This window comes from Rattus rattus, chromosome 15, assembly GCF_011064425.1.
Source record: "Rattus rattus isolate New Zealand chromosome 15, Rrattus_CSIRO_v1, whole genome shotgun sequence".
In the NCBI taxonomy this organism is placed as follows: Eukaryota; Metazoa; Chordata; class Mammalia; order Rodentia; family Muridae; genus Rattus; species Rattus rattus.
Window position 1 is genome coordinate 78,013,115 of NC_046168.1, and position 26,809 is coordinate 78,039,923.

Genomic DNA, 26,809 nt, shown 5'->3' on the forward strand with positions numbered 1-26,809 from the left:
AGTGTGCCCCCCCCCCACAGTTTGGAAACGAGAGATATATCAAAAATTTTACTGCAAGAAAAACATCTGTGTGTGTGTGTGTGTGTGTGTGTGTATTCATGTGCTCTTGGAAGTCAGAGAGGTCATTGCAATTCCATGGCTCTGGAATTACAGATAATTGGGAGTTGCCTGCCTGGGTGTCAGGAACTGAACTCAAGCCCCGTGGAAGAGCATCAAGTACTATTAACTTTGACGCTATCTCTCCATGTCCTCCCACCCCTCCTCTTACTTTATTTGATTAATGTTACAGATTTTTTTTTTTTTAATGATGTGACTATTTCCTGGAATGTAGTGATAATCTAATCTGGGTTTTCAGCCTTGATGGAAATCCTCAAGGCAAATAAGTGTACGTTTTAAATAAAAACTATAAATTATAGAAAGTCAGTTTTTATAGCGATCAAGTCATGAGATTATTCATGTAAAAGAATAATCATGTAAAAGTATTCATGTAAAAGTAACTAGCATTTAATATAACACCTTGGATAGAAAAAAAAACTGCTTTTCACATAAGCCAGCTGTGATTCTTCTTACTTTTAGATATCCACCACAAAAGAGCACAGCGCTCAACAACGCACACAAAACTGAACGTCATTTTAGCTGTATATGAATACCACATTTCAGGTAAAACTCTCAGGATCCCTGAAGGGCTTTACAGGTAATCTAGCTCAGTCTCCATATCCTTTTCTTTTGGAGACAAAGAAGAGAAAGAAAACAGTGTAGAAGACAGCAGCAGGGCTCAGAGATCGAATTATTATTGCACTCAAAACATCTTCTAGGTTTACAGAGCAAGAAAGCAGCAGGTGTCAGCACACTTAGTCCTCTACCTCCTGAGACCTCACTTCAGCTAGTTTATTTTTTTGCCGTATTATCTGTTACTTTTGACTTTCCGGGCGGAATTCTTGCAAATTTTAACGCTAACAGTGTCCACGACGGCTCCAACCGATTCGCTTTTTAGTTAGATAATCTTCAAAATCCATGTACTCTCCCCCCTCCCCCAAAGTTTGAAATCGGAAGGGGAAATGTGGGTTCACGGCACTTTCCACGCGTTAACTTTTGGCCTTGATTTGCAAATTTACTATGTCTGCATAGAACCTACTCCTTTAAATATTCTCGCCCACGTAACAATGTGTTTTTCCTCTCTCCCCCTCTTTTTAGAGACGTTTCTAAAGTATTGCTTAATCTGGGAGAGATTACGTCAGCGCCAGCAGTTACAGTAACTACCGTATTGACGCTACTTGTTTTCATAGGGCCAACAGTTGAAGTGATGAGCATGAACGGTTCACACTCAGGCCATTATTTTTTTCGTGACAATACGTTCAGTCTCAGATGTCTGAGAACTAGCATTAAAAACGCTATTGCTTTATTTCTCAGATTACCGCCGAGCAAAACCCTCAAAACACACTGCCCTCCTACTCATTTAAAGAGAAAAACTACGCAGAACCGGGAAGCGTTTAGAGCCATGACGCGCTTGCGCAGCCTGAGACGGGGGCGGGAGGATGGTGATGGTTCAAGTCTCCTGCCTTTCCGCATGCGACCAGCAGGCGGCGCTGCGGGCTAATGCAGTCGTGTTTTCCCAGGGCTCTTGGAAAGAGCGTCAAAGGGCGGGAGGTGAAGCCGGCTGATGGACGTTCTATCCTCGACCGCCCAGGTCTCTATCGCCCTTTGTCCTCCAACCTCCCCCGGGCTCTCGGCCCGCGGGCCTGGTTGCTAGGCGGAAGCGGGGCGCGGCGGCGTCCGCTGCGGCTGCCCGGGCGTTTGAATAGCGGCTTAGCAGGCGGCAAAAGGTGCCGGGGCGGCGGGCTTGTTGGGGAGCAGGGCCAGGCAGCGGAGCAGCCTTCATCGAGTCGGGGCTGGGTTAGGGCCTGGGCGGCGGCCTGGGGACCGGGGCCGGCCTGCGCCCCTCACTCGGCCTCTTTCCTGCAGACCCCGCCGCCGCGACCATGGTCCCCAAGTCCGACCAGCTGCTCATCGTCGTATCCATCCTCGAAGGTGAGCGGCCTCGGGTTTTTTGCAACTGCTGCTTCCCGAACCTCAGCAGAGTAATGTGTGACCGAGGCTTTGTTAACCTTACGAACCCTGTCATCTCTGCCTTTGTGGTCCCCGAAGACTTGTTCAGTTGCATGGAGCGAGGTCTGTTAGGCAATTGATTTAAACATCTCTCCGGGGAGCGTGAGTGCTATTAGGGATAAGTGATATTTAGCGTGACTAGCCGTAGCCCCAGAGAATGTAGAAAAAACGATTTCCATCAGAAGCAGCCTGTCGATGGCTTTTATATATGAGCTAAAAGTGCCTGCAAAGCACCTTCTGTTCAGCAGTCCCCGCTAATGCCATTTGTAAGAACTTTGCCATTGACTTTAATACAGGCTTTGTACCATTTCAGATGTATTGCCGAGACTGTTCCCTTCACATGTCTTGATTGCCTACCTAGGGGACTACTGTGGTTGGGGTGTTAAATGATCCTTGCATGTTTGTTGAGTGAGTTTATCGGGGACTTACTGAACGTCAGGTGCTGTGCTGGCAATGCAGATGGCTCTAGGTCTGGAAGCTTAGAGAGTAAGTAAAGTGGGCAGTGGGTCATGCTGGGATGACCACCCTTTTTGGGGAATGCTTTCCTGAGGAGTTGGCAGTTATGTGGATCTTGAAGCTAATTAGGAATGGGTCAGATGACAGAGGCTTTTCAGATGGTCTGTTGAGCCGCATAAAGCACTGAAGATGTGGGGAAAAGACATGCTTTGCTCTCAGCTTCATTCAGCAAATGTTGCTTCGATTCATCGTCGTTAGCTGAGTGCAGCCAAGTGAGGTTGTTTCGTAAACTAGAGCAGGTCGTGAGAGTTTAAACCACGGGTGTTGGTTCAGCCCTTCTCCCCTTGGGAGAAGTCTGATCCTGTTTGAGAAAAGGGAAAAAAGAAATACAGTGTAAAAATAGCTTCTGAGTTTTGGAATAAGAAATTGACCAGAGGCTATTAAACAATAGGGACAATAATAATTGTTTCTTTATTGCTTAAAAACACAGGATTGTGCAGGAAGTGGTGGCTCAGGCCTTAAATCCCAGCACTTGAGTGGCTGAGAGCAGGCTAATCCCTGTGAGGTCAAGGCCAACCTGGTTTACTAGTGATTTGCTGCACCCCACTGAACAAACAAATAAAAAAACCCCCAAATAAACCAAACCCCACAAGACTCAAATAATCTTCTAATTGGTTGATAGAGGCTGTTAAATTTAGAACTGGGCCCTTCTCTATGGAAAAAAATGTGATTTCCTGCCTTCCTAGATACTGGGGTCTGTTTACTTGGGATAAACAAATTATGGTGTAAGACACTATATGTTAGGCTACACAATAATAACTGTGTGATATAGACCATAAACGTGGGTTTGGCAGTAGGAGTAGTGATTGAAGTAGCTTCTTTCTTGAGCACTAGACAGACAAGGGTAGAAGAAAGTCATTTCTGGTGACCAGAGAAGCCAGAATGATCGGAGTGGAAGGAAGGCGCAAGAGGAAGGTACAACATTTGGGAATATTGTACTTGATCAGAAAGAACCAGGAGTCAGGGATATTGGTTAGGTTGTTACTACAAACACACCTAAAACTGGCATGCGGTCCTCTCCCCCAGCTCTGGTAGTGTTTACATCAACCTGGGCACCTAGGATTCCTCACCATTCTCTATTCTCCCTTCCATCCCCATCTCCCACTGCGTGCCTGGGTTCAAACCTTCACTGTCACCTGACCTATAGTAATGATCTCTGTCTGTCTTCATATCATTTCCTTCCTTTCTAGAAATAGCTGCTGCCCTGGACTACCTGGCAGTGATCTTTCTGATCCATAGATACTGTCTTCATTTTTTCAGAGTTCTACACTCTTAGCCTGTTAAGAATTCCTGCCCCCCCTTTAGGTTTCATATGTCCCCAGGACTCTGCTCACTTGTCATTTCTTAACTACATTTCTAGAAATGTCCCTTATTAAAGGACCTGTGATAAAGACAAGGCAGCCCGGGGAGGGAAGGGTTATCACATCCTATATCCCAATTACGGGTCAGCACCGGGGGAAGTCAGAGCAGGTACTGAAGCTGTCCACGGAGGGCGGCTGTCCACGGAGGGCCACTGTCCACGGAGGGCCACTGTCCACGGAGGGAAGCTGTCCACGGAGGGCCGCTGTCCATGGAGGGCGGCTGTCCACGGAGGGCGGCTGTCCACGGAGGGCGGCTGTCCACGGAGGGCCGCTGTCCACGGAGGCCGACTATGCTTACTGGTTTGCTTTCCATGGCTTCCTCAGCCTGCTGTCCTTTACACTATACAGACCGCCTGCCCAGGGGTGGTATAGCCCACAACTATCATTAATCAGTAAATGACCCACAGACTTACTTACCTACAAGCCAGTCATTTCCTCCATTGACGGCCCCTCATCCTAGATGACTCCAGCTTCCCCAAGTGGCAAAATACAACAAAAAACCAAGAACAACCAAGCAACCAAAAAACTAACCAGCACAGAGTTTAAAGAGCCTCAGGCCGACGTTTTTCAGATTGATTTAGTTAGTTGTGTGTCTGTGTGAGTGTATGCACATGTCCATGGCTTGAGAGACCAGATGCCAGCTTTGGTCACCTCCTCAGCCACTCTGCCTGCTCTCGCTGAAGCTGGGAGCCAACCTACCACAGTGATCCTGGTGTCTCACAGATGATGCCCTGGGAGCTGCAGTTACATCACAGGATGCCTGGCTTGCTACTCCAAACTCCAGTCCTCAGGATTGCACAGCAAGCCTCTTCTAACCGGCTCTCTGGTCCCTCAGCTGACATTCTTAAGGTTGCGATTAGAGGCCTTTTCTTTCCTCTTTAAAACCAGAGCATTTATTTTGTGACTGATTGTTGAAATTCTCAAGGTGAACTGGATGCTACAATGGTTGCCTCTCTTGGTTTGGGTGGTGGTGTTCATGGAGTCCTCCCTGGACAATCTTTTGGTAATATTTTATCCCTTACCTTGGCACCCCGGTTTTACTTTCTCTTTGATGGGAAGCCTGTGTTTGTCACAGTGTGGTCGTCTTTTGGGTCACAGCAGTGGCACAGTGTGCTTTTCACATGGTGCAGTTCCTTTCCAGCCTCTTCTGCTGACTGACGGTGGTTAGGGTTGGTTTTGGGCTCTCGTCATCCAGGCTCTTGGCTACCACTTCGCAAGCGTTGGGCTTATCAATGTGCACCACCATCTCAACAAATTTGGTCTTTTCTATCCATTTAATTCCTAACCAAGAACGGTGTGTGTGTGTGTGTGTGTGTGTGTGTGTGTGTGTGTGTGTGTGTGTGTGTGTGTGTGTTGTTTACTTAACAGTGGTTAAAATTCTCTTCTCTATGATCCCCTCAGCAGAGTGAAAGCCAAACTGATTGCCTCAGTGCAAGATGGTTAGGGGTTCTTACTTGCTGTTTACTTTCTTCCAGTTTTGAGATTGTCTTTCTCATAGGCTCTTGGTTTTCTTTTTAGGAGAAGTATATGTTTTATTCTTTCTGAAGCCACTTATTTTTACAATTCGTTTATCTTCCTTTTAATGCACTTTTCTGTGAGCAAGTGAGTGGTGGCACTCATGCTGTCGGGCCCGATAGATAACCTGTTAGAAACGCAGGCTCTCAGGGCAGCCTAGACCTGCTGAGCCTGAATCTATATCTGAACAGGATCTGCAGTGATTTGCAGCTGCATTAGTGCTGGACAGGCAGTAATTGCCAAGTTACAGCCTCCAGTTTATGAACGTAAGTGCAGATGCACTTGTGAGATAGTTTGTGCAGCACGCCTCGCTCAGCCACCTGGGCACACATCAATACATAAGGCATGCACTAAATGATCCTATTTGATTTCTGGTTTGTGTGTGTATTCTTTCCTTAGGTCGCCATTTCCCCAAACGTCCAAAGCATATGCTTGTGGTGGAAGCAAAGTTTGATGGGGAGCAGTTGGCCACTGATCCTGTCGACCATACTGACCAGCCAGAATTTGCTACTGAGTTAGCCTGGGAGATCGACAGGAAAGTCCTTCATCAGCACAGGTGAGGCTACTCTCGACTATGTCTGCGTCTCTCTCCTTCCTTACAGCTTTTTGTGCTTTATAACTTACTGATTATATAGTCATATTAGTTGAGTGTGTTTTTGCATTTTCGCTCTTGAGACAGGGTCTCTTAGTTTCATTTCATGTTGTGATAAAGCACCCTCATGAAAGCAACTTAAAGGGAGAAAGGGTGATTAGCCCACAATTCAGGCTACTGATGTCCTTGAAGGGAAGTCAGGGTTGCAAGAACTTGTGGGCTACAAGATGTAGCCAGTCCTACATCTGCTGTCGAGAGGAGAGCACACATCGAGCGGTGTGCTGATGCATGCAAGCTTGAGCTCAGCTCACCCTCCTCATGCTACACATTTAGAACACCCCGCCTGGGAATGGAGTCACCCACAGTGGGTGAGGCTTCCCACCTCAACTGGACTTAAAGTGTACATTTTTTTTTAATGAACTTTGTGACTAGAAACAGTCAAGAACAACAGTACTTTTATTTATTAAATGGTTAAAAATATATTTCTAAAAACTGGGCATAGAATGGTTTGCCTCTAATCCCAGTACTTTGGAGGTGGAGGAGTTCAAGGCCAGCTTGGGCTACATAGACCCCTGTCTCAGAAAAAAGAAAAGAAATAAAGGAACCTACCACCGTCAAAACTCCTACATAAGTACTTTGGTACTAAGTCAGATCAGAACAGAAAATTAACAAAATTCAAGAATTCTTACTGCTTTTATTGCTAGATAAGAACATGAACTTATTAGAAGGGCTTTTAATGAATGTTAAAGTTTTGCCTTTTCACTGGCGTTCATAGTATTTGTTTAGACTGAGTTTTATTATGAGATGTAACTGTCTAAGCACCACGTGATACAGTCCTTTGGTTATCTAGGCTAAGAATTCCTTGGTGAATTTTGTGCTAAGTGGAGTTAGAGATTCCATTGGATCAGTGCTGCCAGCAGCTATTCAGCTCCGCACGAGTCACTGTCGTCTCACAGAGCATTGCCAAGCGCTGCAGTACTGCATTTTAGATTTCGTGGCATTTAATTGCTAAGTTTACTTTTATTTTTTATTTTTTAGCTACAAAGAAGGCTGAAAGCAAATATGTATTTTTAATATAGTACTGTATAAGAAAAATAATTTTTTGTAATTTTTAAACATTCATGATGATTTCTGACTTGCAGAGGACCGGACATATCACAGCTGTGTAGGAAGAATTGACCTAGTTGGTGTACAGATAAGTAGATAAAAATAGTAGTTCTCTCCAGTTAAGGAGTCATTTAGAAAACAGGAACTAGATATAGTTGGCCCAGTGAATGGGTACTCTGGAGGATAACGTCATCTTTAGGCTTTGAGAAAGCTAGGAGAGCCTCTGTTTCTCACACATACGTCACTGTGCAGGTTACAGCGCACTCCCATCAAACTGCAGTGCTTTGCCTTGGATCCTCAGACTTCTGCCAAGGAAACCGTAGGCTACATTGTTTTGGATTTAAGAACAGCTCAAGAAACAAAGCAGGTATTGTCCTTTTGTCCTTTTGGTTTTGTTAATTATTCTGATTAGTAGTGGATGACAGAATTCAAGCCAGTTACCAACCATGACCTCAGGATGATGTCTAGACTCTTGCTTTAGTTTTTGAGTCAGATTTAAAATTTTCAACCTTTACTTGTTCTTTTGAGCTGTCTTTCTCCAAGAAACTTGATCTGGAGCTCAAACCTGTGTATAAGTAACTTCCACCAGGGCACAGCTGAGCTTTTCTCTTAGAGGCTGTCCCAGTGCCCTTGGCTCAGTGAACATTCCTCACCCCTCTCTGTTTTCCCAAGTTCTAAATCCAGAGGTCTCCTGGACACTTTTCTGCTCCCTCCCCCATAGCCGTCGGTGCAGATGGTTTTGTCCATTTGTGATCTTTCCTGCATTTTCACCGCTGCTGCTGCATCTAAGCCTCCGTTGTTTCTTACTGTGGCTATCACAATGTCCCCTTCCTTTCTAGTTCGGTATCTTTGTAGCTGAATTACTCATTGTGTCTACTAAATCCTGACTCAGGACACTCTGTTTTCCCTAATCTTCCTCATGAAACTTGATACTTTCCAGCACTTTTGAGACTGAGGCAGTAGGATTACAAGTTTGAGGTCAGCCAGGACTACATATATACTAAGACCTCACCTTCTCCAAAATAGCCCCTAAAATCTGACATTTATAAGTCGGTGCCAAGCCAAAATAAATGTTTTTTAGGGACAGTGTGGAGTGGCAGCAGCCTGACCCTGGCGCTCTGGCTCGGGCCTGGAGTCTGAGAAGCCTCTTGCTGCCTGTGGTCACACTCCCTCGGCGGGCATCTTAGCTCCTCACAGGAGCAGGAGAGCAAGCCTGGCCGTGGTGATGCACCCGTCATCCCAGCTCTGGGAGTCAGAGACACGTGGGTGTGTAAGAGCGAGGCCAGCATGGTCCTCAGAGTGAGTTCTGGAATACCAGTGCTACGCCGAGAAAACTCTGCCTTGAACCCCACCTCCCCACCCCCTCAGAAAAAAAAAGCAGCACTGACAAAATTGTGCCAAAATAGACAGTGTTTGTGTTTTGTTCTGACAAAAACCTGAGTAGGTTTCATTGCTATGGCTTCTGGCCCTGCCCTGGGTCTCAGGGTTGAAGCTAGGTCTTTCGTGCTAGACACGCATCCTGAGCTGTGTCTGTGGCCGTTACTTCTTATTTTACGACAGTTACACTGAGTTACCCCTGTTGGCCTTGCCTCCTAGGGAACGGAGATTGCAGGTTTGCCTTAAGTTTTCCTTTTTATTGATGTGTCTCTTTCAGGCTTTTATTATCTTATATTTCTTATCATCATCATCATCATCATCATAACAATAACATTATGATATTATAAGGTTTACTTTGCAACAATAACTCATTTAAGGACAAGCATGTGGACCAAGGCTAAACTTGAACTCTAAGTACTCCTGCATCAGCTTCTTAAAGTGCTACATATATATAGCCATGTGCAGCTACCTAAAAAGATCTTGTTAAACTTTAAAATTAGTGTCTTCTCAAGCTCTTTCATTGCTTTGGTTTTTTGCCTTTCCATCTTTTATTTATTTTTGAGTTATTTGTAGCTTTGCGCAGTGGCAGTATCGTAGCCAATGAGGTTTATCCGAGGCACGATTATTGCTAATTGAAAACTTTTCCCAAAAGTTATTTGTGTGTGTCTGAGTGAGTATGCTTAAATCTGTGCATAGATGTGACACGGCATCCCCACTGACGGGCTCCTGCTCCTGTGGTACACTTTGTCCTGGCGTGAGCCATGTGTTCTGGTCTGGGCACTGGAAATTCTGAGGGTGCTGTCTTGGGGGTCAGGTAGTTTAGTCTGCCACATTCTAGAAGGCCTTTGCTGTCAGTATCTGCCCAGTAGGTGGCTCGTGAGGCAGAACAGAGCCTTTTCCTCAGCATTTAGTGCTATATATTAGTAGTGACCAGTCACCGTCCTAACGCCATGAAGAGACTGTGACAACTCTTGTGAAGGAAGATGTTTAATTGGTGGCTTGCGTACAGTTTCAGAGGCTTCGTTCATCATCTCTGTGTTGGGGAGCATGGTAGTAAGATAGCAGGCATGGCAGGCGCAGTGCTGGAGAAGGAGTTGAAAGCTGCTTCTTGTTTCACAGGCTGAGAGGGTGAGATTGTGTTTGGTATGGGCTTTTGAAACCTCAAAGCCCATCCCCAGTGGCGCACTTCCTCTAACAAGGTCACATCTATTCCCAACAAGGCCACACCTCCTAATCCTTCTAATCCTTTCAAACAGTTCCACTCTCGGTGACTAAGCACTAATATATCAGCCTGTGGGGGCCATTTCTACTCGAAGCATTGTAAGTCATAACATTTTCATTTTCTTAGCTGTTAGGAGCAAAGCAGAGTAGAAAGAAGAGGTCTAACAGCAGCACTAAGCAAAGGACTTAGGGGAACAGATGACAACAGGCTTTTGCTATTGATGGATAGCATGGTATCCAAGACTGAAGATCGATGTGTATTGTTTTCTCCCCTATGATACTTACTTGACAAAGTGTTGGAATGGGAACAAAGATGACTGTCTGAACACTTCAGTATATTTCTTGAAGGGAAATGTAGTTGATGGCTTCCTAATCAAGAAAATGTGAAAAGAAATTTTGTTGTACTCCGAGACAGGGAGTCACTGTGGCTTTGGACATGTCTGGACTGTGTAGACAGGGAGTCACTGTGGCTTTGGACGTGTCTGGACTGTGTAGACAGGTTGACTTGGAACTCAAAGATTTGGTTGCCTCTGCCTCCTTAGTGCTGGGATTAAAGGCTGTGCCACCATATGCTGGGTTTATATTTTCTTAAGGGGAAGAGTGCTAGAAGGCTGCAGGGAAAACGTGAAAACCTCCGAGAACATTCTGAGTACTTAACCCTGCAAACATCACGGTGCTTTCTGCTTTGTTTAGGCACCCAAATGGTACCAGTTGCTGAGTAACAAATACACCAAATTCAAGTCCGAGGTACAGATAAGCATCACTTTGGAAACAGACACAAAGGCACAGGTGGATAGTTTTAAAGCAAAAGGAGCCCCACCTCGGGATGGAAAAGGTTTGTACATCCTCTGTCTCTGGTGGGTTTTGTTGTTGTCATTTTGCTTTGTTTGTCTGTTTTGAGAAAGGGTCTCAAGTAGACCAGCTGGTCTGGACCGCACTGTGTAGCTGAGGCTAGCCTTGTCCTCCTTATCCTCCTGCCTCTGCTTCTTGGTTGTCTGGGTTATGGGTGTGCACTGGTGTATGCAGTTTTGTGCATCTTCTCATAGAGACTTAGTTGCACATGGTCCTCTGCACTCACTTTAGGGAGGTGATGTCCTGGGAGCCGTGTGAGGAATATAAGCTGATTGACCAGTGTGTCGTCAGCCAGACACTATTGTGGGCACACGGACATGCGTGGCACTTGCTGACACAGGTTAGTGCACACTTACAAATCTTACAGCTTGGGAAAGCTTTTGTTTTCTTAACTTTATAGATATTAGAACAGAGAATTTTGTATCTTAAAAATTGTTACTTAGAAAAAGTTTCTTTCCAGGATTAGTATAGGAAACCCCTCAAATTAATATGTTTATTATTTAACTGGAGTTTAACAAAGCCTAAGTTCATTTTTTAAAATTTTATTTATTTAGAACTGTCTCACTGTATAGTTTACTTGGAGATATATATATGTATATATATATATATATATCTGAGACTTGCCTGCCTCTGCATGCCAAGGGCTGTGATTAGAGACATGCACCAGCACACTCTGTCATCATAGCGAGATTGGAGAGTACAGAATGTTCCCATACCTTCAGTGTGTATTCACAAGAGCAACTTGTCCACCACAGCTCAGCACCCTGATGTTGGTGCAGTGGACGAAACGTCATTGATGCATTCTCACCAGAAGTCCAGTGTGCATTAGACGTCAGTGTATACACCACTTGTGTGTGTGTGTGTGTGTGTGTGTGTGTGTGCGTGCGTGTGTCTGAATGTATGTCTGTGTATTCCGTGCGTGCCTGGTGCTGATAGAGGTTAGAGGGTATTAGATCCCTGGAACTGGAGTTACAGTAGTGAGCTACCATGTAGGTGCTGGGAACTGAACTCTGCTCTTTTGCAAGAGCAGCCATTGCTGTTAACTGCTGAGCCATCTCTCTGGTCAAGATCTCACTTTTGTGTTGTCCGTTGTTTGGGTTTTAGTAACTGGATGCTAAGTCAGTGGGTTTTGGTTGGGGTGATGCCATGTACCCCATGTAGTTGAATTTAGAAGAGGTTCACTGTTGGGTGTCCTTTGTGCTCTGCCTGTTCAGCCTGAGAGAATTTGGAGTTGAGATCTTTGAGAACTAACTGGATTGAAGGGCTCTGCCTTTATGAATGAAGCAATTCTATTCATGGGCAAGTGGATTCTTATGTTACTGGGAGAGTGAGTGAGTGATCATTCGAGTGGGGCCATCGTTGAAGTCATACGCCTTGCACTACCTCAGGACCTGAAGAGTCCCCATTAATAAGAGTCTTACTAAAAGAGGATGTTGATGAGTTCTCTCTGCCATGAGAACTGTAAGATAGTTTCTTTATAACGTATTTAGTCTCACGTATTGTAACGTCGTAGCAGAAGATGTACTGAGACAGCTACGGATCCTTCTTGCTATCTGTATGGCTTTGCCTCTCAGGTGTCATACCACTGGAGTCACAGCTTCAGCACAGGAAGCTGTTCTGGTTTTGTTTTGTTTATCTGTCTTTCAGCTCTTGTTCAGCCATTCCTCTAAGCACCTCCATTTCCTTTTACTAAAAATGTTTAGAAGTAAAGGCGTGGGTGTTAAACATGCCAGTTACTGTTTCATTGTTGCTCTCAGATGCATTTTGTAGACAGTTATGTAATGTGTGCGCATGTATTTACATGCACATGCATAAATATATGTTTGTATACATAACTAGTCTTAGGCTGTGCTGATGGGTGATGTGTAAAGAACAGAAGTGTCTCACAGTCTGGAGGCTTGGACGTCTGAGAAGACACCAGTATATGGTGCTGGTCTTGTTGATGTTCTTCATATGACAGAAACTGCAGGCAAGAAATGCATACCCTCCCTCAAACCCCTTAATGAGCACAGCGAGTCCCATCCTAAAGGAGCTGTCTGGACTTCACTGCCTGGACTTCACTGCCTTTAGAGACTTTGCTGCTTTTTTAACATTGTATTTTTCTGTGTATTAGTGTTTGCCTGCATGTAGGCGTGTACAGTGTCCTCAGTTTTCAGAAGAGGTCATGGGATCCCTTGGAAATGGAGTTCCAGACATTGTGATGTGGGTGCTGAGAACTGAACCCAGGTCTTGTGCAAAACCAGCCAATGCTCGTAAGCATCTGTCCAGCCTGAGACTGATCTTAAAACAGTCATCACAGTTGCCCCTCAGGAGTTTCAGCTCCTGAATGTTGGAAGAAACACACGTGAACTATAACATACATGTACCTATTTGTATACATTCATATGTCTTTAATGTTGCATAGTATGTATGTATTTGAATTGACACTTTAATTGCTTTCTATGTCACAAATTTATCCTTATTTCCATACTTACAGCTTGTTTCCTTGGTCATAAGAAACCTCGTGCTTTCTGTTTATTTCTCTTTTGTTGTTTGAAGATAGTTTTGCAATATAATACTCATGTGTAGCCCAGGTTGGCCACAAACTTTTAGCAGTTCTTCTGCTTCAACATCTGAGTGTTGTTAGGAGCCAGCAGCTGGAGGAACCCATTACAGTTGCTGTTCGTAACTCCTGAGCTGGGCCTTCTCACAGCGGCTGCCCATGCTACGGTGCCCACTATCATGCTGAGCGCTTTGCTTTCAGAGTTTAACTTGATCTTCAGCAACCACAGAAAAGCATTGTGGAAGGAAAATGGAGACTGAGGAACACACAGTTTTCTGATAGGAGTAGTAAATGATCCTGGGATCAGGATGTCAGTCTCCAGCCTGTGTGTCTGCGCTCCCAACCATAGGCCGTTCTCAGCCAGGCTACAGTGACACAGTCCTTTGTGAAGCGCTAAAGGACAGGGGTTGCTTGCTGATGGTGTGAGTACGCAGGTTTTCATAAGCCATGGCACGGTCCCACTGTCTGTCCTTGCTCTTGCTGCACTGAGCATGCCCACTCTGCTGCATTCCTCCAGCACTCTTACGGTTCTAGCTTTGGGCGTGTCTTTTTCTTTTTCCATCACTAATCAGTTTGCAAACCTTTGAACCTATCTAGTCTTCTCACCCTGATGCTCATTTGACTGTATTGGTCTCCTCTCAATTCCTTTTCATGGTTTTCCTTTATTGTTAAAAACCAAAATCATAAAAGTTATCTGAGAAAACTCAGTGAGGTCTGTCCAGATATGGGTCTTGGGTCGTACTGTAGTCAGTCCTTACTTGGTGAACTGCCACTCTACTCGGTGAATTGCCACTCTTGTCTCAGGTCTTGGTTTTGGGCCTCAAACTGCTAGGTAGACGTTCAACTGAGGGGCTGTGTCATCAGCTCGTGTTGCCATTGGTTTGTTTTGAAATAGTCTTCTAGCTGCCCAGGCTGGCTGTAAACTAGGCCTTGGACATGGAGTCCATTTGCTCCCCAGTGTTTGGGATCCTAAGGCTGCTCCATGAAGCTTCCTCAGGCCTGAGTTCTCTGCCTTTCTAACTTGCTCCTGGGTCTGTTGTGTACTATGTCTGTCTGGAACATGCCTGGTCTCTGCTCATTTGCTGTTCTCTCTCAGCAAAGTCTGGCATATTCTTCACTCCAGAGCTCATGAGTTCAGTAAGAAACCTGCCATACATTCCTTTTCTATGTGGCCTATTTAGTAATTTTAAGAATATTTTACTTCAGAATATTCTTTTTATGTATAGAAAAATAAAGTTAAAGCTTCCTAGAGTAAAATTAAAGGAAACCTTTTGCAATACTGTGTCCATAGAAATGGCCAACTTCTTAATTAAATCCATATAGTGAATTTTGAAGTATATATAGTGGGCCAGGGGTTGTGGCACAGGCATGAATTCTAGCATGTAAGAGGTTGAGATAAGAGAATTATGTCCTCAAGGCCAGCTTAGGTTACATAGTAAGTTCTAAGCCAGACTGGGTAACATAGTAAATTCTGGACCAAACTGGGCTATATAACAAGACCTTACCCAAAAATAATAAAATATGGGGGATTGCAGTCTGATGTGGTTGTGTTTTGTCTGCGTAGTTCCTGCTAGCCTGTTAGGAGTTGACCCTAAGGACATCGTGGCAGTGTTGAATGAGGAGGGAGGCTACCATCAGATTGGACCAGCAGAGTGTTGTACTGACTCCTTTATTCTCTCAGTGACCATAGCATTTGCCACCCAGTTGGAACAGGTAAGACATCGCCTTGGACTAATGGTTTTTATCAAGTGTTTGAAATCCCATTTGTCTTCTATGAGCACTTGTACTCACATGTATGTACCCACATGTGGACTTCATGTATGTACCCACAGGTGGACTTGCACCCCTCATACACATGGCTTAAAATGTATAAAAATACTTAGAAATATTTTCATGCTAGTAAGCATTTTTCTCTAGATTTCAACATCTTGATGACAAAAGAATAAACCAATTTCAGTGCTTGTACTTGTGTATGTGACACTGTGAGGAGTAATGAAGGGGAATTCCACATTGGCTTCTTTGAATAAAATACTGTTTGAAGAAATTAGCAATGTCAGGAACATTTGGGTTGGTGATTATATTTTATTGTGTGTGTGCTTGCAAACCTTAGCCTTTGGTTGTGACTGCTAGAAGATACATGCTCCTGAGTCAGGATCAGAGCACTTTCACACACACAGTGAACAATGTAAACACGGCTGTGCTTTATGAGCTGTTCCCACCCGTCCATTTGTTACTTCTCTGTTGCTGGGACAAAGCTGTAAGCAGGGCAACTGCAGAAGAAAGGCTTTCTCTGGGTACAACAGGTCCAGAGGGGTAGAGTCCATCATGACAGCAAATGGCATGTATGGTGGCAGGAAGCAGACGTGTGATTTTCTGCATCTGGGAACAGGAGAAAGGCGATTGTGACTGCTCACTGGTTACATTATTTCTAGTTGGATAAAACCAAGACACAGTGCTTTCCTCCCAGCACTTACTCAAAGGAAGGGGAGAGCATTGAGGGCAAACCAAAGTCCCTTTGCAGAGGCCAAGTAGCCATAAAAGTCACTGAAGCCACTGTAATACAAATTTTTGTATCATTTTTTTCATCATGAAGGAAAAGAAATAGTTCCCTAACTAAACCTTCCTGAGGTAATCATTGTTAAGACTAGTGCCTGGTCTGCCAGATAGAGTCCCGTTACTTTAGCCAGTGCTCTGATTGGCACTGTCATGCTACAATATTCTTTCCTTTCAACTTGACTAAAACAAAAGGAGGCACAGAACAATTTTCTAAAGAATTAGTGTTTCTCCAGAATTAAGTGTTTTTACAATTACATATGTAGTCCATGTGACTACAATACTCTCAGTACATTAAAATGTAGGTTAAAACAATCAGTGCACGTTTATTGAATGTTAGATGTCCAGTGCTGTGGTGTCAGTGTTAGAGGTTTTTAAAGAATGTACTATAGTTCAACCTTGAAAGAAAGTTTTTAGATTTATTTATTTTTATGAATGAGTGATTTTTCCCTGTGTACATGCATGTCTGGGCGCTATTTGGGTGCTTGCTGCCCTTAAAGGCCAGAGGAGGGCACCAGAGTCCCTGCAGCTGGAGTTAGGGATCCTGGTGAGCCGTCACACACAAGGGGGTGCTGCAGACTGAACCTAATTCCTCTGCAGAGCATTACGTGCTTAACCCACAGAGCCATCTCTCCACCACACTATAACTTGCTTTAGCCTAGCAATCCTTTCCCCCAAAGTTTCCTTTCATGGCAGTGTGTCATTGTCCACCATGATCTATGACACCTGACTGTATTTAAGCCGTTTCCTATTGAGACATGAAGTTTTCATAGCGTAATGCTTCACAGGTTTTAGTGAACATTCACGGCTGTTAGGGAATGTTTTCTGTTTGGCCTGGTGTGCTGGCTCGTGTCTGTAATCCTATCACTCGGAAGGCTGAGGAAGAAGGATCTCAAACAAGAACAGCCTGGGCTACATGAGACCCCAACTCAGAAAACTAAAACAAATAAAAAGACAAAAAAGGATGTTTTCTATCTTATAAACAAAAATACCATCTTTTAGTCATATATTGCCACAAGCCAGCCACTGAGAAGTGGCATTTCTCGTTTACTGTGCAGCCGCTGACGCTTTGGCAAGTGCTTTACAACTGCGCTCCATCCATCCCCTGGCTTGGTACTTTGTGAGAGATGGTCTCATTATATAGTTAGTCTCACACTTAATCCTCCTGCCTTAGACTCCTGAGTGCTGGGTTTTAGGAATGTACCATACTACTTCTAGAATTGCTCCCAAATTACTTATTTGATTAATTTTTATGTGTGTGTTTGTTTTAAAATCAAAAGCATAAACTAAGATTTTAATCTATTAAGTAGCTTGGATTAAGACAGCATTTTCTCATTTATAAAAGTAGAGCCTTTTAGGTGGTATTGGTGGTTCAGTGGTAGGCTCGCCTGCTGCGCGGGAGGCTCGGGTTTGATTCCCGGCCACTGCATAGCAAAAGTAGAGCCTTTTCCTAGAATGAGGATCAGGTATATGATAATGAGAAAGCTTAATTTAAAATACATGGTTCCTTCCAAAAAAGAACTTTCACGCATTCATGTTAAATGAAATGGAAGTTGGAAAACAATGAAGTCTTTGGTTTCCTTTGGACCTTTCAGATGTTAAATTAATTGATTGATTATTTAGTGTCTCTTGTACCCCAGGGTGGCCTCAAACTTAGTTGCAATTGTGGATGTCCTTGAACTCTTGATCCTCCTGCCTTTACCTCTGAATTACTATAATTACAGGCTTGCATCACAAGCTCTATGTGCATTTTATCAAATTAGGTAGCTGGGTGTGGTGGCATTTGTCTGTAATCCTAGTATAGGGGCAGGCAGATCTCTTGAGTTCAAGCCCAGCCTGATCTATATCGCAAGTTCCAGACCAGCCAGCTCTATATACTGAGACTGCCTGCCCCACCCCCCCAGAATATTAGGGGCTGGAGAAATGGGTTAGTGTTGAGTGCAAAGGACCTTGGTTTGGTTTCCAGTACCTAGATGGAGGCTCACAACTGCCTATAATTCCACTCCAGGGAATCCATTGCCCTCTTCTGGCCTCCATGGGCACTGACTACAAATGGTGCGTTTGAGGCTACATGAGGCTAAAACTCTCACATATGTAAAATGAAAATAAATCAATCATTTAAAATTAGTAATTTGGAAGCAACTCTAGAAATAAGCAGTGTGCTATATGCTTAACACCCGTCACTCAGGAGGCTAAGGCAAGAAGACTGCGTTTCAGACCAACTTGTACTATATAACAATACCATATCTCACAAAACACCAAAAGCCGAGGGTGTAGCTTTACTGTAAAGCACTTGCCTAGCATTGGTAAGACTTAGTTTGGCTTCTAGTAGCACCGCCAAAAGAAATCACTAACTAAGCAGAAAGAAGGAAAAAAAGGAATTCTGTATGGTTGATTTTTTTAATTAATCATTCCATTTGTTTATATCTCAACTGATATCCTACTTCCAGTTACCGCTCCACAAATTTATCCTACATCTGACCTCTCCCCCCTCCCCTTTGCCTCTATGAGGGTGCCCCTCTACCCACCCACCTTCTCCTGCCCCACCGCTCCAGCATCCTCCTACACTGGGGCATCAGACCTCCACAGGACCAAGGGCCTCCCCTCCCACTGAAAAAGCCATCCTCTGCTGCATATGCATCTGTATCCATGGATCCCTCCCTGTGCACTCCTTGGTTGGTGGTCTAGTCCCTGGGAGCACTGGGTGGTCAGGCCAGCCAACACTGTTCTTCCTATGGGGTTGCAGTCCCCCTCCACTCCAGTCCTTCAGCCAGCTCCCCCACTAGGGTCCCCAAGCTCAGTCTGATGGTTGGCTCCAAGCGTCTACATCTGCATTGGTCAGATGCTGGCTGAACCTCCCAAGGAACAGCCAGCCACATGAGGTTCCTTTCAGCAAGCGCCTCTTGGCAATGGCAACAGTGTCAGGTTTGGTGTCTGCAGACAGAATGGATCCCCAGGCAGGGCAGTCCCTGGATGGCCCTTCCATCAGTCTCTGCTCCATATTTTGTCTGTCTTTCCTTTGGACAGGAACATTGCTAGGCTGAAAACTTTGAGATGGGTTGACCAAACTTGACCAGGGCATGCCTATCTACTGGAGGTGGTCTCTACAGGTTCTGTCTCCCCTTCGCTGTCCATTTCTGCTAAAGTCATACCCATTGGGTCCTGGAAGCCTCTCACTTCCCTGGCTTCCCTGTATGTTTAATTTTAATACTTGAAATCAGTGGATATTCTAGGAAGATGTTTTTGGAGTTTCTTAGATTCTAATACTCTTTTCTTACATATTTAGTTAATTCCATGTACCATGAAGCTTCCAGAAAGGCAGCCTGAGTTTTTCTTTTACTATTCTTTACTGGGAAATGATGTTACAAATGAGCCGTTTAGTGATTTGATCAACCCGAACTTTGAGCCGGAGAGGGCGTCTGTCCGCATACGAAGCAGCGTGGAGGTCCTTCGCGTGTACCTGGCTCTTCACTCGAAACTGCAGGTAAGCGCCGCGCCTCTGCGAGTTGTTTTCTACTGGAGATGTTTCCAAAGCATCGCATCAGCTTGGCCCTGACTTGCACTGTGTTTCTGTGGTTGAGATGATTTTACCCTTTTAGTTTTGTAGGTATTAAAATCTCCAAGTCATTGGACTTACAGTTGCTTCAGAATTTCTGGAGTTAACACATTACCTACCACCCAGTTCCTAAGAAGGGCTTTGTCAGTTATGAGCCTGCAGTTGTGAGGTAGGACTCACAGCTGGGGGCCTGTTCCTTCAGCAGGGGTCTGTCCTATTAGTGGAGAGGTAGCTCTCAGTACATGGATCAGATTCGTGATGGCAGAATTTACATTTTTATAAAACCTGCCCATAGGTGTTTTTCCTAATATGTTTCAGTTGGATTCTGTTTAATACAGACCTCGAGACTAGTAGAAGTTAGTGTGCTGTCTTCTCTGATAGGTGGCGTTGATAAGCAGGAAGGTAGGGGAATGAGATAAACGTGCATAGTTACACAGCCATTTACAAGTCAAGCTCTGTCACTACCCTTTGTACTTGGATAGCTCATAACGTATTAAATGATAGCGATATTAACACTTAAACATATTTAGCCCAATATCTGCTAAACCCAAGATATTTAGAAAACTAGAGACTATGAAATATTAGAATTCGAGGAAAAGTACTTTCAGTTTTATTCTGTATCATGGCATTGGCTTACCAGCTTCTAACGCACACTATAGTAATGAGCATACTTTGTTAGGGAGCTAGAGAGCTCTCTCAGTGGTTAGGAGTGTTTGCTGCCTTTACAGAGCACCGGAGTTCCTTTCTCAGCACTGATGTCTCATGGCTCACAGCTGCCTGTAACTCTAGCTCTAGGAGATCCCATGTCCTCCTATAGTTACATGTCACATGTGCACATACAGACACACAAACACACACACACGCACATACCCTCACACACACACACACACACTCTTACTTCACATTTGCATATATGCACATATGTTAGCAATATTTATTGCCAGAAGTGACTTCATTTCTAGTTTTCTAAAGATACCAGCCTAGGGCTTGGGCTAGAAGCATTAGCCTTGCTAACCACCCACGAAGACCACGTTTGGCTATCAGCACCCGTGTGTGTAATCAGCTATTAGCGTTTTCCCATCTTAAAATATTGCACCATTGGAGGTAGAGACAGGATAATCACCAGGACCTGCTGGCTGCTAGCCTTACCATAGAACATGAGCTCCAGGTGCAGGGAGAGACCCTGCCTCAAGAGAATGTGGTAGAAAGTGATGAAATGGACCTGGTCCTCTCCTGGCTACTTCACTTGTGTACACATGCAAAGGTGTGTACATAGCACACAACGAGAACTAGAAAAGGTTTCACAAATGAAGTTACCCCAGTAGCTTTATTACAGTTGTGGTTGCAGACATCTGTATAAATCTATAGTCCCAGCATACAGGAGACAGAAGTAGGAGATACAGTTCAAGGCCAGCCTTTTATGTATAGTATGACACTGCCTCAAAAGTTCTTGTATGTCTGTTGTCATTCTGTCACTGCTAATATGAGAGGAAAATAATGTCGCGATTTTTTATTGTTCTCTAGTGTGTAGTCTCCCAAGACTTGAGCATAGTGAAGGAAAAAAGAGTTATATGTGTGTGTGCAGTATCTTTAAGGGTTGGTAACGTTGAGCTCTGGCTTGGTCGTCGCTGACTAACAGAGCCTTCTTTCCCAGTGGTTTTCTCTCACCTTTTGCGCTTTAACATTGGCTTTTATAAACAAAATCTGGAAGCAAAATGAAGAATTTAGTATGTTCAATGAGTGAGTAACACAAAAATTATTTGTGTTTTAAAAATCCTAAATCTAGCTGACTCTAACAACTGTGCTTAATTAATGAGACATGGAAGAAAAACTCTTGAGGTATTTGATTAATATTTAAATTCGCACTTATTTTATTGCATAATTAGCATATTCAAAACAGTATATTCAATTTAATTAAATATTAAAATAAGCACAGCTCACTGATGAGACTAAGCATAAAGTTTGTTATTTAAGAAAGGGGGTGTCTGTGTGCTGGAGAAATGACTCAGTGGTTAAGAGCACCAGCTGCTCTTCCAGAGGTCCTGAGTTCAAGTCTCAGCAACTACATGGTGGCTCACAACCATCTGTAATGATTTCTGATGCATCTTCTGGCATGCAGGTAGAGCATTCATATACAGTCAGTCAGTTAATCAGTGTAGAGCACTCATATATAATCAATCAACCAATCTTTAAAAAAAGGAAACGGGGGAAATGTACGGCCCTGTTTTGATTTTCTTTCCTTGTAGATCCATCTCTGCTGTGGAGACCAGTCACTCGGCAGTACAGAAATACCTCTAAGTGGATTACTGAAGAAGGGCAGCACAGAGATTAACCAGCATCCAGTCACAGTCGAGGGCGCGTTTACCCTTGACCCTCCAAACCGAGCCAAGCAGAAGCTCGCTCCTGTTCCTGTCGAGCTGGCCCCAACTGTGGGAGTGTCAGTGGCTCTGCAGAGAGAAGGCATCGGTTCCCAGGCAGGTGGCGACTCTGCTTCCATTTGTCAGTTCTCCCCTGCTCATGGTTACAAAGGCTGACTCTTTGTAGAATTCCCTGGCACACAAGTATTTTACTCTTCCTCTCTAGTGCTGTGCACTTTTACCATCTCTCTTCTGAATACAGTTTCAGAAAGCCCACTGACTGCTTTGCAGTTTGCGACTGTACACTGGGCCTTGGCCTTTGGGACAGTCTTCTGTGATGGAAACTGTGTTTTCCTGCTCCCAACTCATAGCTGTTTATGGTGCCAAAGGCATCTGGTGAGAGAGGACATACGGTTTGGAGTCTGCAGCAGTGCTATCTCTTTACCTCAGCTAAAGCATGATTCTTGGTGCATTAGTGCTTCCTTCTCTCCTTGACCATTTCTTGTTCTCCTTCTCCTCTTCTTCCTCTTTTCCCTCCTCCTCCTCATCCTTTTCCTCTGTCTCCTCCCTACCCTCCTCCTCCTCATCCCTCTCTTCTCTGCCTCCTCCCTATCCTCCTCCTCAGCTACCTCCTTTTCTTCCTCCTCCTATTATTATTATGATGATGATGATGTTTAGCTTCACTAACAAGTTAGTTATCTTGTTCTTTTAAAGGATTTATGTATATGTATCTGTGTATATATAATTATATATATGTACATATATATAATCACACACACACACACACATAAGATAGGAAACTGAAATGAAAGTTTAAAAAGTACACATGGAAAGAGCAGACTGGGTGGGGAGGGTGTGGGACAGGGACAGGCTGTGGAACTGTCACACCCATGTCTAGGCTTGCTACCATTGCCCTGTCTTGGTTCCCAGGGCCTAACTCTGACCTGCCAGGCCTCACCTCTTTTCTCAGATGACCCTTCTTAGCCATTAGGATGCATTTTGGTACTCAGCTCTGGATACTGTATTTCCTTCCTGTTCATCTTCCTTTTTCTGGTCCTAGATGCTTTAAGGAAATTTGCAAATTATGAAGAAAAATAGACTAGGAATATCCAGACTGGGAAAGGAAGCGTGTACTTTCTAAAAAGCAACGCCAAGTTTTTTTGCTTAATTATGAAGGAAAGTATTTTGCAAATTATACTTTATTTTTAAAAATTGTTTTTAGTCTTTAATTGAATTAAAGACCCAGAATGGACATGAGCCAGAGCACTCACAGAAGAGAGTTTTAACCCCCATAAAGGAGAAGACACTCACTGGGCCAAAATCACCAAGGGTGTCCCCTGCCCCACCTCAAAACCAGACACCTCCAACCAAGGACGATGCCACAGAAAGTGAAGTGGAGAGCCTGCAGTACGATAAGGAGCCGAAGCAGGCGGTGAAGGGTAAGCCATGCTTCTCCCACACTCGGGAGTGGGATCTACAGTCACTTTATGTCTGAGGATACTCACGGGTGCTTAGTGAGAATCAGAAATCTGTGGGGATGTGAAAAATCTCAATTTATTGTCACTTCAGCCTGATAAATTTTTAATAAGGGCATGGTAAGGCCATTGTACTTTTGTAAGTAGTCTATTGAAAAGAAATGAAAGAATATATATTTTTCAAATAGTTTTTTTTTTAACACTGAAATTAAAAAAAAAAATAGAGCCATTAACTGTTTCCTATAGTAAATTTTGTAATAAGAAAGTTTGGGAATGTGTGTATCTAGTGTTTTTTTTTAAATATTTATTTATTTATAGTTATGTGTAGTGTGTGCGTGTCTGTGTCTGTGTCTGTGTCTGACTATATGTCAATGCAGGTATCCAGGGAGGTCAGCGGCAACCCATCTCTTTGGAGTTACAACACTTGTGAATGGGTACTGGGAGTCAGACTTTGGTCTGTGCTCTTAATCATCACTGTGTGTTGTTTGGTCTGTGCACTTAATCATCTCCAGCCCCATATGTATCTACTTTCACAAAGATAGTCCATTTACTGCTAAGGCTCTGTAGTTAAGAACCAGTAGTGTAAGTAGGCAGTGTAGACTGGGAGTCCGATAGCTGGGGCCTAAGTTTACCTGCATCATGGAGTAGCAATAGGACTTAGTCATTAAGCATCTCTGGTCCACATTAGGAGTGGACTACATAGCTCTTGTCTTTCTAACATGTAACTTTTATTGACCTGTTTTATATGGGTAAAAACTCATTTAGTTTATTAAAAGTGTTAAACGTACATCTACAGTAAATCTTATTTGGCTGTTCAAATGGTCAGCCATGCACAGGTAAAGAGTGAAGTTGCTGTCTGACAGACTTTACTCAGACATTGTTGCGTCACTGTTCCATTGCGTAACCCAGTTGACCTTTGACTTGTGATCTTCCTGCCTTACTCTGAAAGGCTGGAATTCAAGGAGCAGCCTACCATGCCTCACAGGAAACCTTTTCTTTACACAGTTTTAGAGTGGGAATTTTGGCAATTTAGAGCAAACCACTGTTTAAAATACCCAAGGTAGACTCAGTTCCTATGTTCACAAAGCAGACCTGTCAGATTCTGTGCTTGAAGGTATAGGTGATGAGAGCTTTAATGTGTTTAATGCGTAGGCATTGGTTCCATACCTGCTTCGCTGGCCCAGCCAGAGGCGACCGGCAACCCATCAGAAGTGGTGACATCGGGGCAGAAGATTGCTGTTCCAGCAACATCACACCACTTCTGCTTTTCAATAGACTTAAGAAGCATCCATGGCTTGGAAATTAGTTTTCCAGTCAACTGCATATTGAGGTACGGTGTGTTTTTATCTGGGGAAATTGCCCTTCTGTATAGGGAGGTTACCTTAGAAGATGTAGCTGCTGTGAAACCAGTGGGCTGAAGGCAGCAAACTGTCCTAGTGACTGCATTTGAACCTGAGTGGCTCTGGGAATCGGACACTGGGAAGCTTATCTATTCTGGTATAATACTTATAATCACTGACTGGTGCTGCCATTTAAAATGTAATGTTAAGATGTTTTAGTTGCTTATTTTCTGGAGGAGAGGGACTACGGGTGAAAACCATGGTTTTGTATCTGATTTTTCTGTAAGACTGTAATACAGTGGATGTTATATTCCTAACACCTACATTTTATAACTGTACGTATAAAAGCCATGCTTAATGAAATTTCGACAGAAAGAATTACTGCATATAATCAGGTAAGTGGCTTTGTACAACAGTCTGTTTAATGCTGCATGTTTGTAGACATCATAGACTGTGATAGAAGTTAAATGTATTGCAGTGTTGGGACTAGAGGCATACCTGAATTCAGCTGCAGAAGTCAGTTTATTCTTGAGCATGAATTTTCATGTGAGGCTCTCAGGTTGTTTCTCCGTCTCCCATACGTGGGTATGAGTCGTTCACAGAAACAGAGACCCTGCACTGGGAATTCTCCATCTCCCATACTTGGGCATGAGTCGTTCACAGAAACAGAGACCCTGCACTGGGAATTCTCCATCTCCCATACTTGGGCATGAGTCGTTCACAGAAACAGAGACCCTGCACTGGGTGTGGCCAAGAATCGATTGAGTGCACGTCTTCCATCCCTGCCTGTTCTGAGTCAACAACAGACTGCTGTGGTCATTACTAAGATGCTCTCCCTGAGCCACTGGGAGAGCATCTCCAGAATGCAGCTGCTCTCAAGGGGCTTGTTTCCTCAGTTTTAGAAACTGAATTGTTACTTAGGGTTTCTTCTTCCCCTCTCACTGCCTTAAGGCCTTTGCTGCTACAGCAGAGTATGGTCTTAGTAGACCCAAAGAGGGGCAAGAGCATGCAAATGGGTACCACCTCAGGTAGGTACCCTGACAGGGGGCCTTTAACAGTCCTGTTTAGGGAGTACTAATTCTGACTTTTCTGTCTTGCTTCTTGCTATCAAGACAATTTGTTTAATGGTTACATGCACACTTTATACCAATACTGACATTATACCAATTATATCTGGTATTAGGGTTTGTAAGAGAAATGAACCAATCAATTTAGGAGGGTGACAGATTTAGAAATGAAGGACAATAGTAATTCACGTGATAAAGAAAGAGGGAAATAATATTCTTTTTTTTTTTAAGATTTTATTTTATTGTATATGAGTACACTGTAGCTGCCTTCAGACACACTAGAAGAGGGCATCAGATCTCATTACAGATGGTTGTGAGCCACCATGTGGTTGCTGGGATTTGAACTCAGGACCTCAGGAAGAGCAGTCGGTGCTCATAACCACTGAGCCATCTCTCCAGCCCGGGAAATACTATTCTAAGCAGGTAATATATGCTGAGGACCTATTTGTCACGTAACATGGAATTACCCTGTACTGGATTGGTGTTTGATTCATGGGAAGCACGTTTTAGAATACTGACCATTAGTTCTATTTGTTCTGTTCTGTTTATATCATTATGCTCTACACACACAACTGGGTAATGAAATTTGGGACGTAAGACTGGTATTTGAAAATAAGTATCACCTGCAGGTCTGTTTGGATATTTCTCTTTTAGTTGCTAAATGCTGCAGTAGGATGGCAGGAGCTGACATTGTAGGCAGGAGCGTGAGACAGCTCACTTCAGTGGCCAAGCAGTTGTACAGGACTCGGGTGACATGCAGGATATATGCTGAGTTTAAGTTTGATTATAGTTTCATATTTGAGTAACAAAATGCAAGGTGAAATTTAAGCAAGCATTGCAATATCTATAAATTTATGTTTAAATTTAGTTTATACTAAATTTATAAATTAAAATTTAAACTAAAAGCAATTAGGCTTCTTACATTTAATCTAGTATGATTTTTATGATGAAATTGTCAATTTGGTGTATGCATAATATATTTGTATTTTTTTTGTCTTGATTTTCTGTTCAAGGACAGAATACTATAAATGTGTCCTTTTGGCACTGCTTAAGAGCCTTTTAGCCCATAAGTATCAGGCCATTACTGTATGAAGGAAACTAGGTCTCTAGTTCAATACATCAAGTATTTCTCCAGTGCCTACTAGATTGTAGGAATTGCTTGTTCCTGAATAGCCTTCTAAACAAGTCATACATAGTCCAGGGTCTTTACTTTATCTTAAAGATTGTATATGCCCATAATTTATTGTATGCTGTTTTAAACATCTGGCCTTC

At 43.6% G+C, this 26,809-nt stretch overlaps 1 protein-coding gene and 1 non-coding gene across 3 annotated transcripts in view; both read left to right on the top strand.

Annotated features, from left to right (window-relative positions):
• The first annotated feature begins 1,644 nt into the window (after positions 1–1,644).
• Cep120 (centrosomal protein 120) overlaps positions 1,645–26,809 on the top strand; it is a 63,396-nt gene continuing 38,231 nt past the window's right edge. The window contains exons 1-10 of one of the 2 annotated variants that reach the window (XM_032885387.1): positions 1,645–1,823; positions 1,963–2,028; positions 5,898–6,054; positions 7,450–7,564; positions 10,489–10,630; positions 14,754–14,902; positions 19,029–19,226; positions 21,545–21,772; positions 22,878–23,094; positions 24,283–24,460. In XM_032885387.1, the coding sequence (XP_032741278.1) occupies positions 1,980–2,028; positions 5,898–6,054; positions 7,450–7,564; positions 10,489–10,630; positions 14,754–14,902; positions 19,029–19,226; positions 21,545–21,772; positions 22,878–23,094; positions 24,283–24,460 (1,433 nt within the window). In that variant the 5' untranslated portion in view covers positions 1,645–1,823; positions 1,963–1,979. Of the gene's footprint in view, positions 2,029–5,897; positions 6,055–7,449; positions 7,565–10,488; positions 10,631–14,753; positions 14,903–19,028; positions 19,227–21,544; positions 21,773–22,877; positions 23,095–24,282; positions 24,461–26,809 lie in introns of both variants that reach the window. The other variant, XM_032885386.1, reaches the window with a different exon arrangement.
• On the top strand, positions 9,146–9,285 carry LOC116885075. The gene has a single exon (XR_004385949.1). It is a non-coding gene; the product is annotated as a U4 spliceosomal RNA (small nuclear RNA).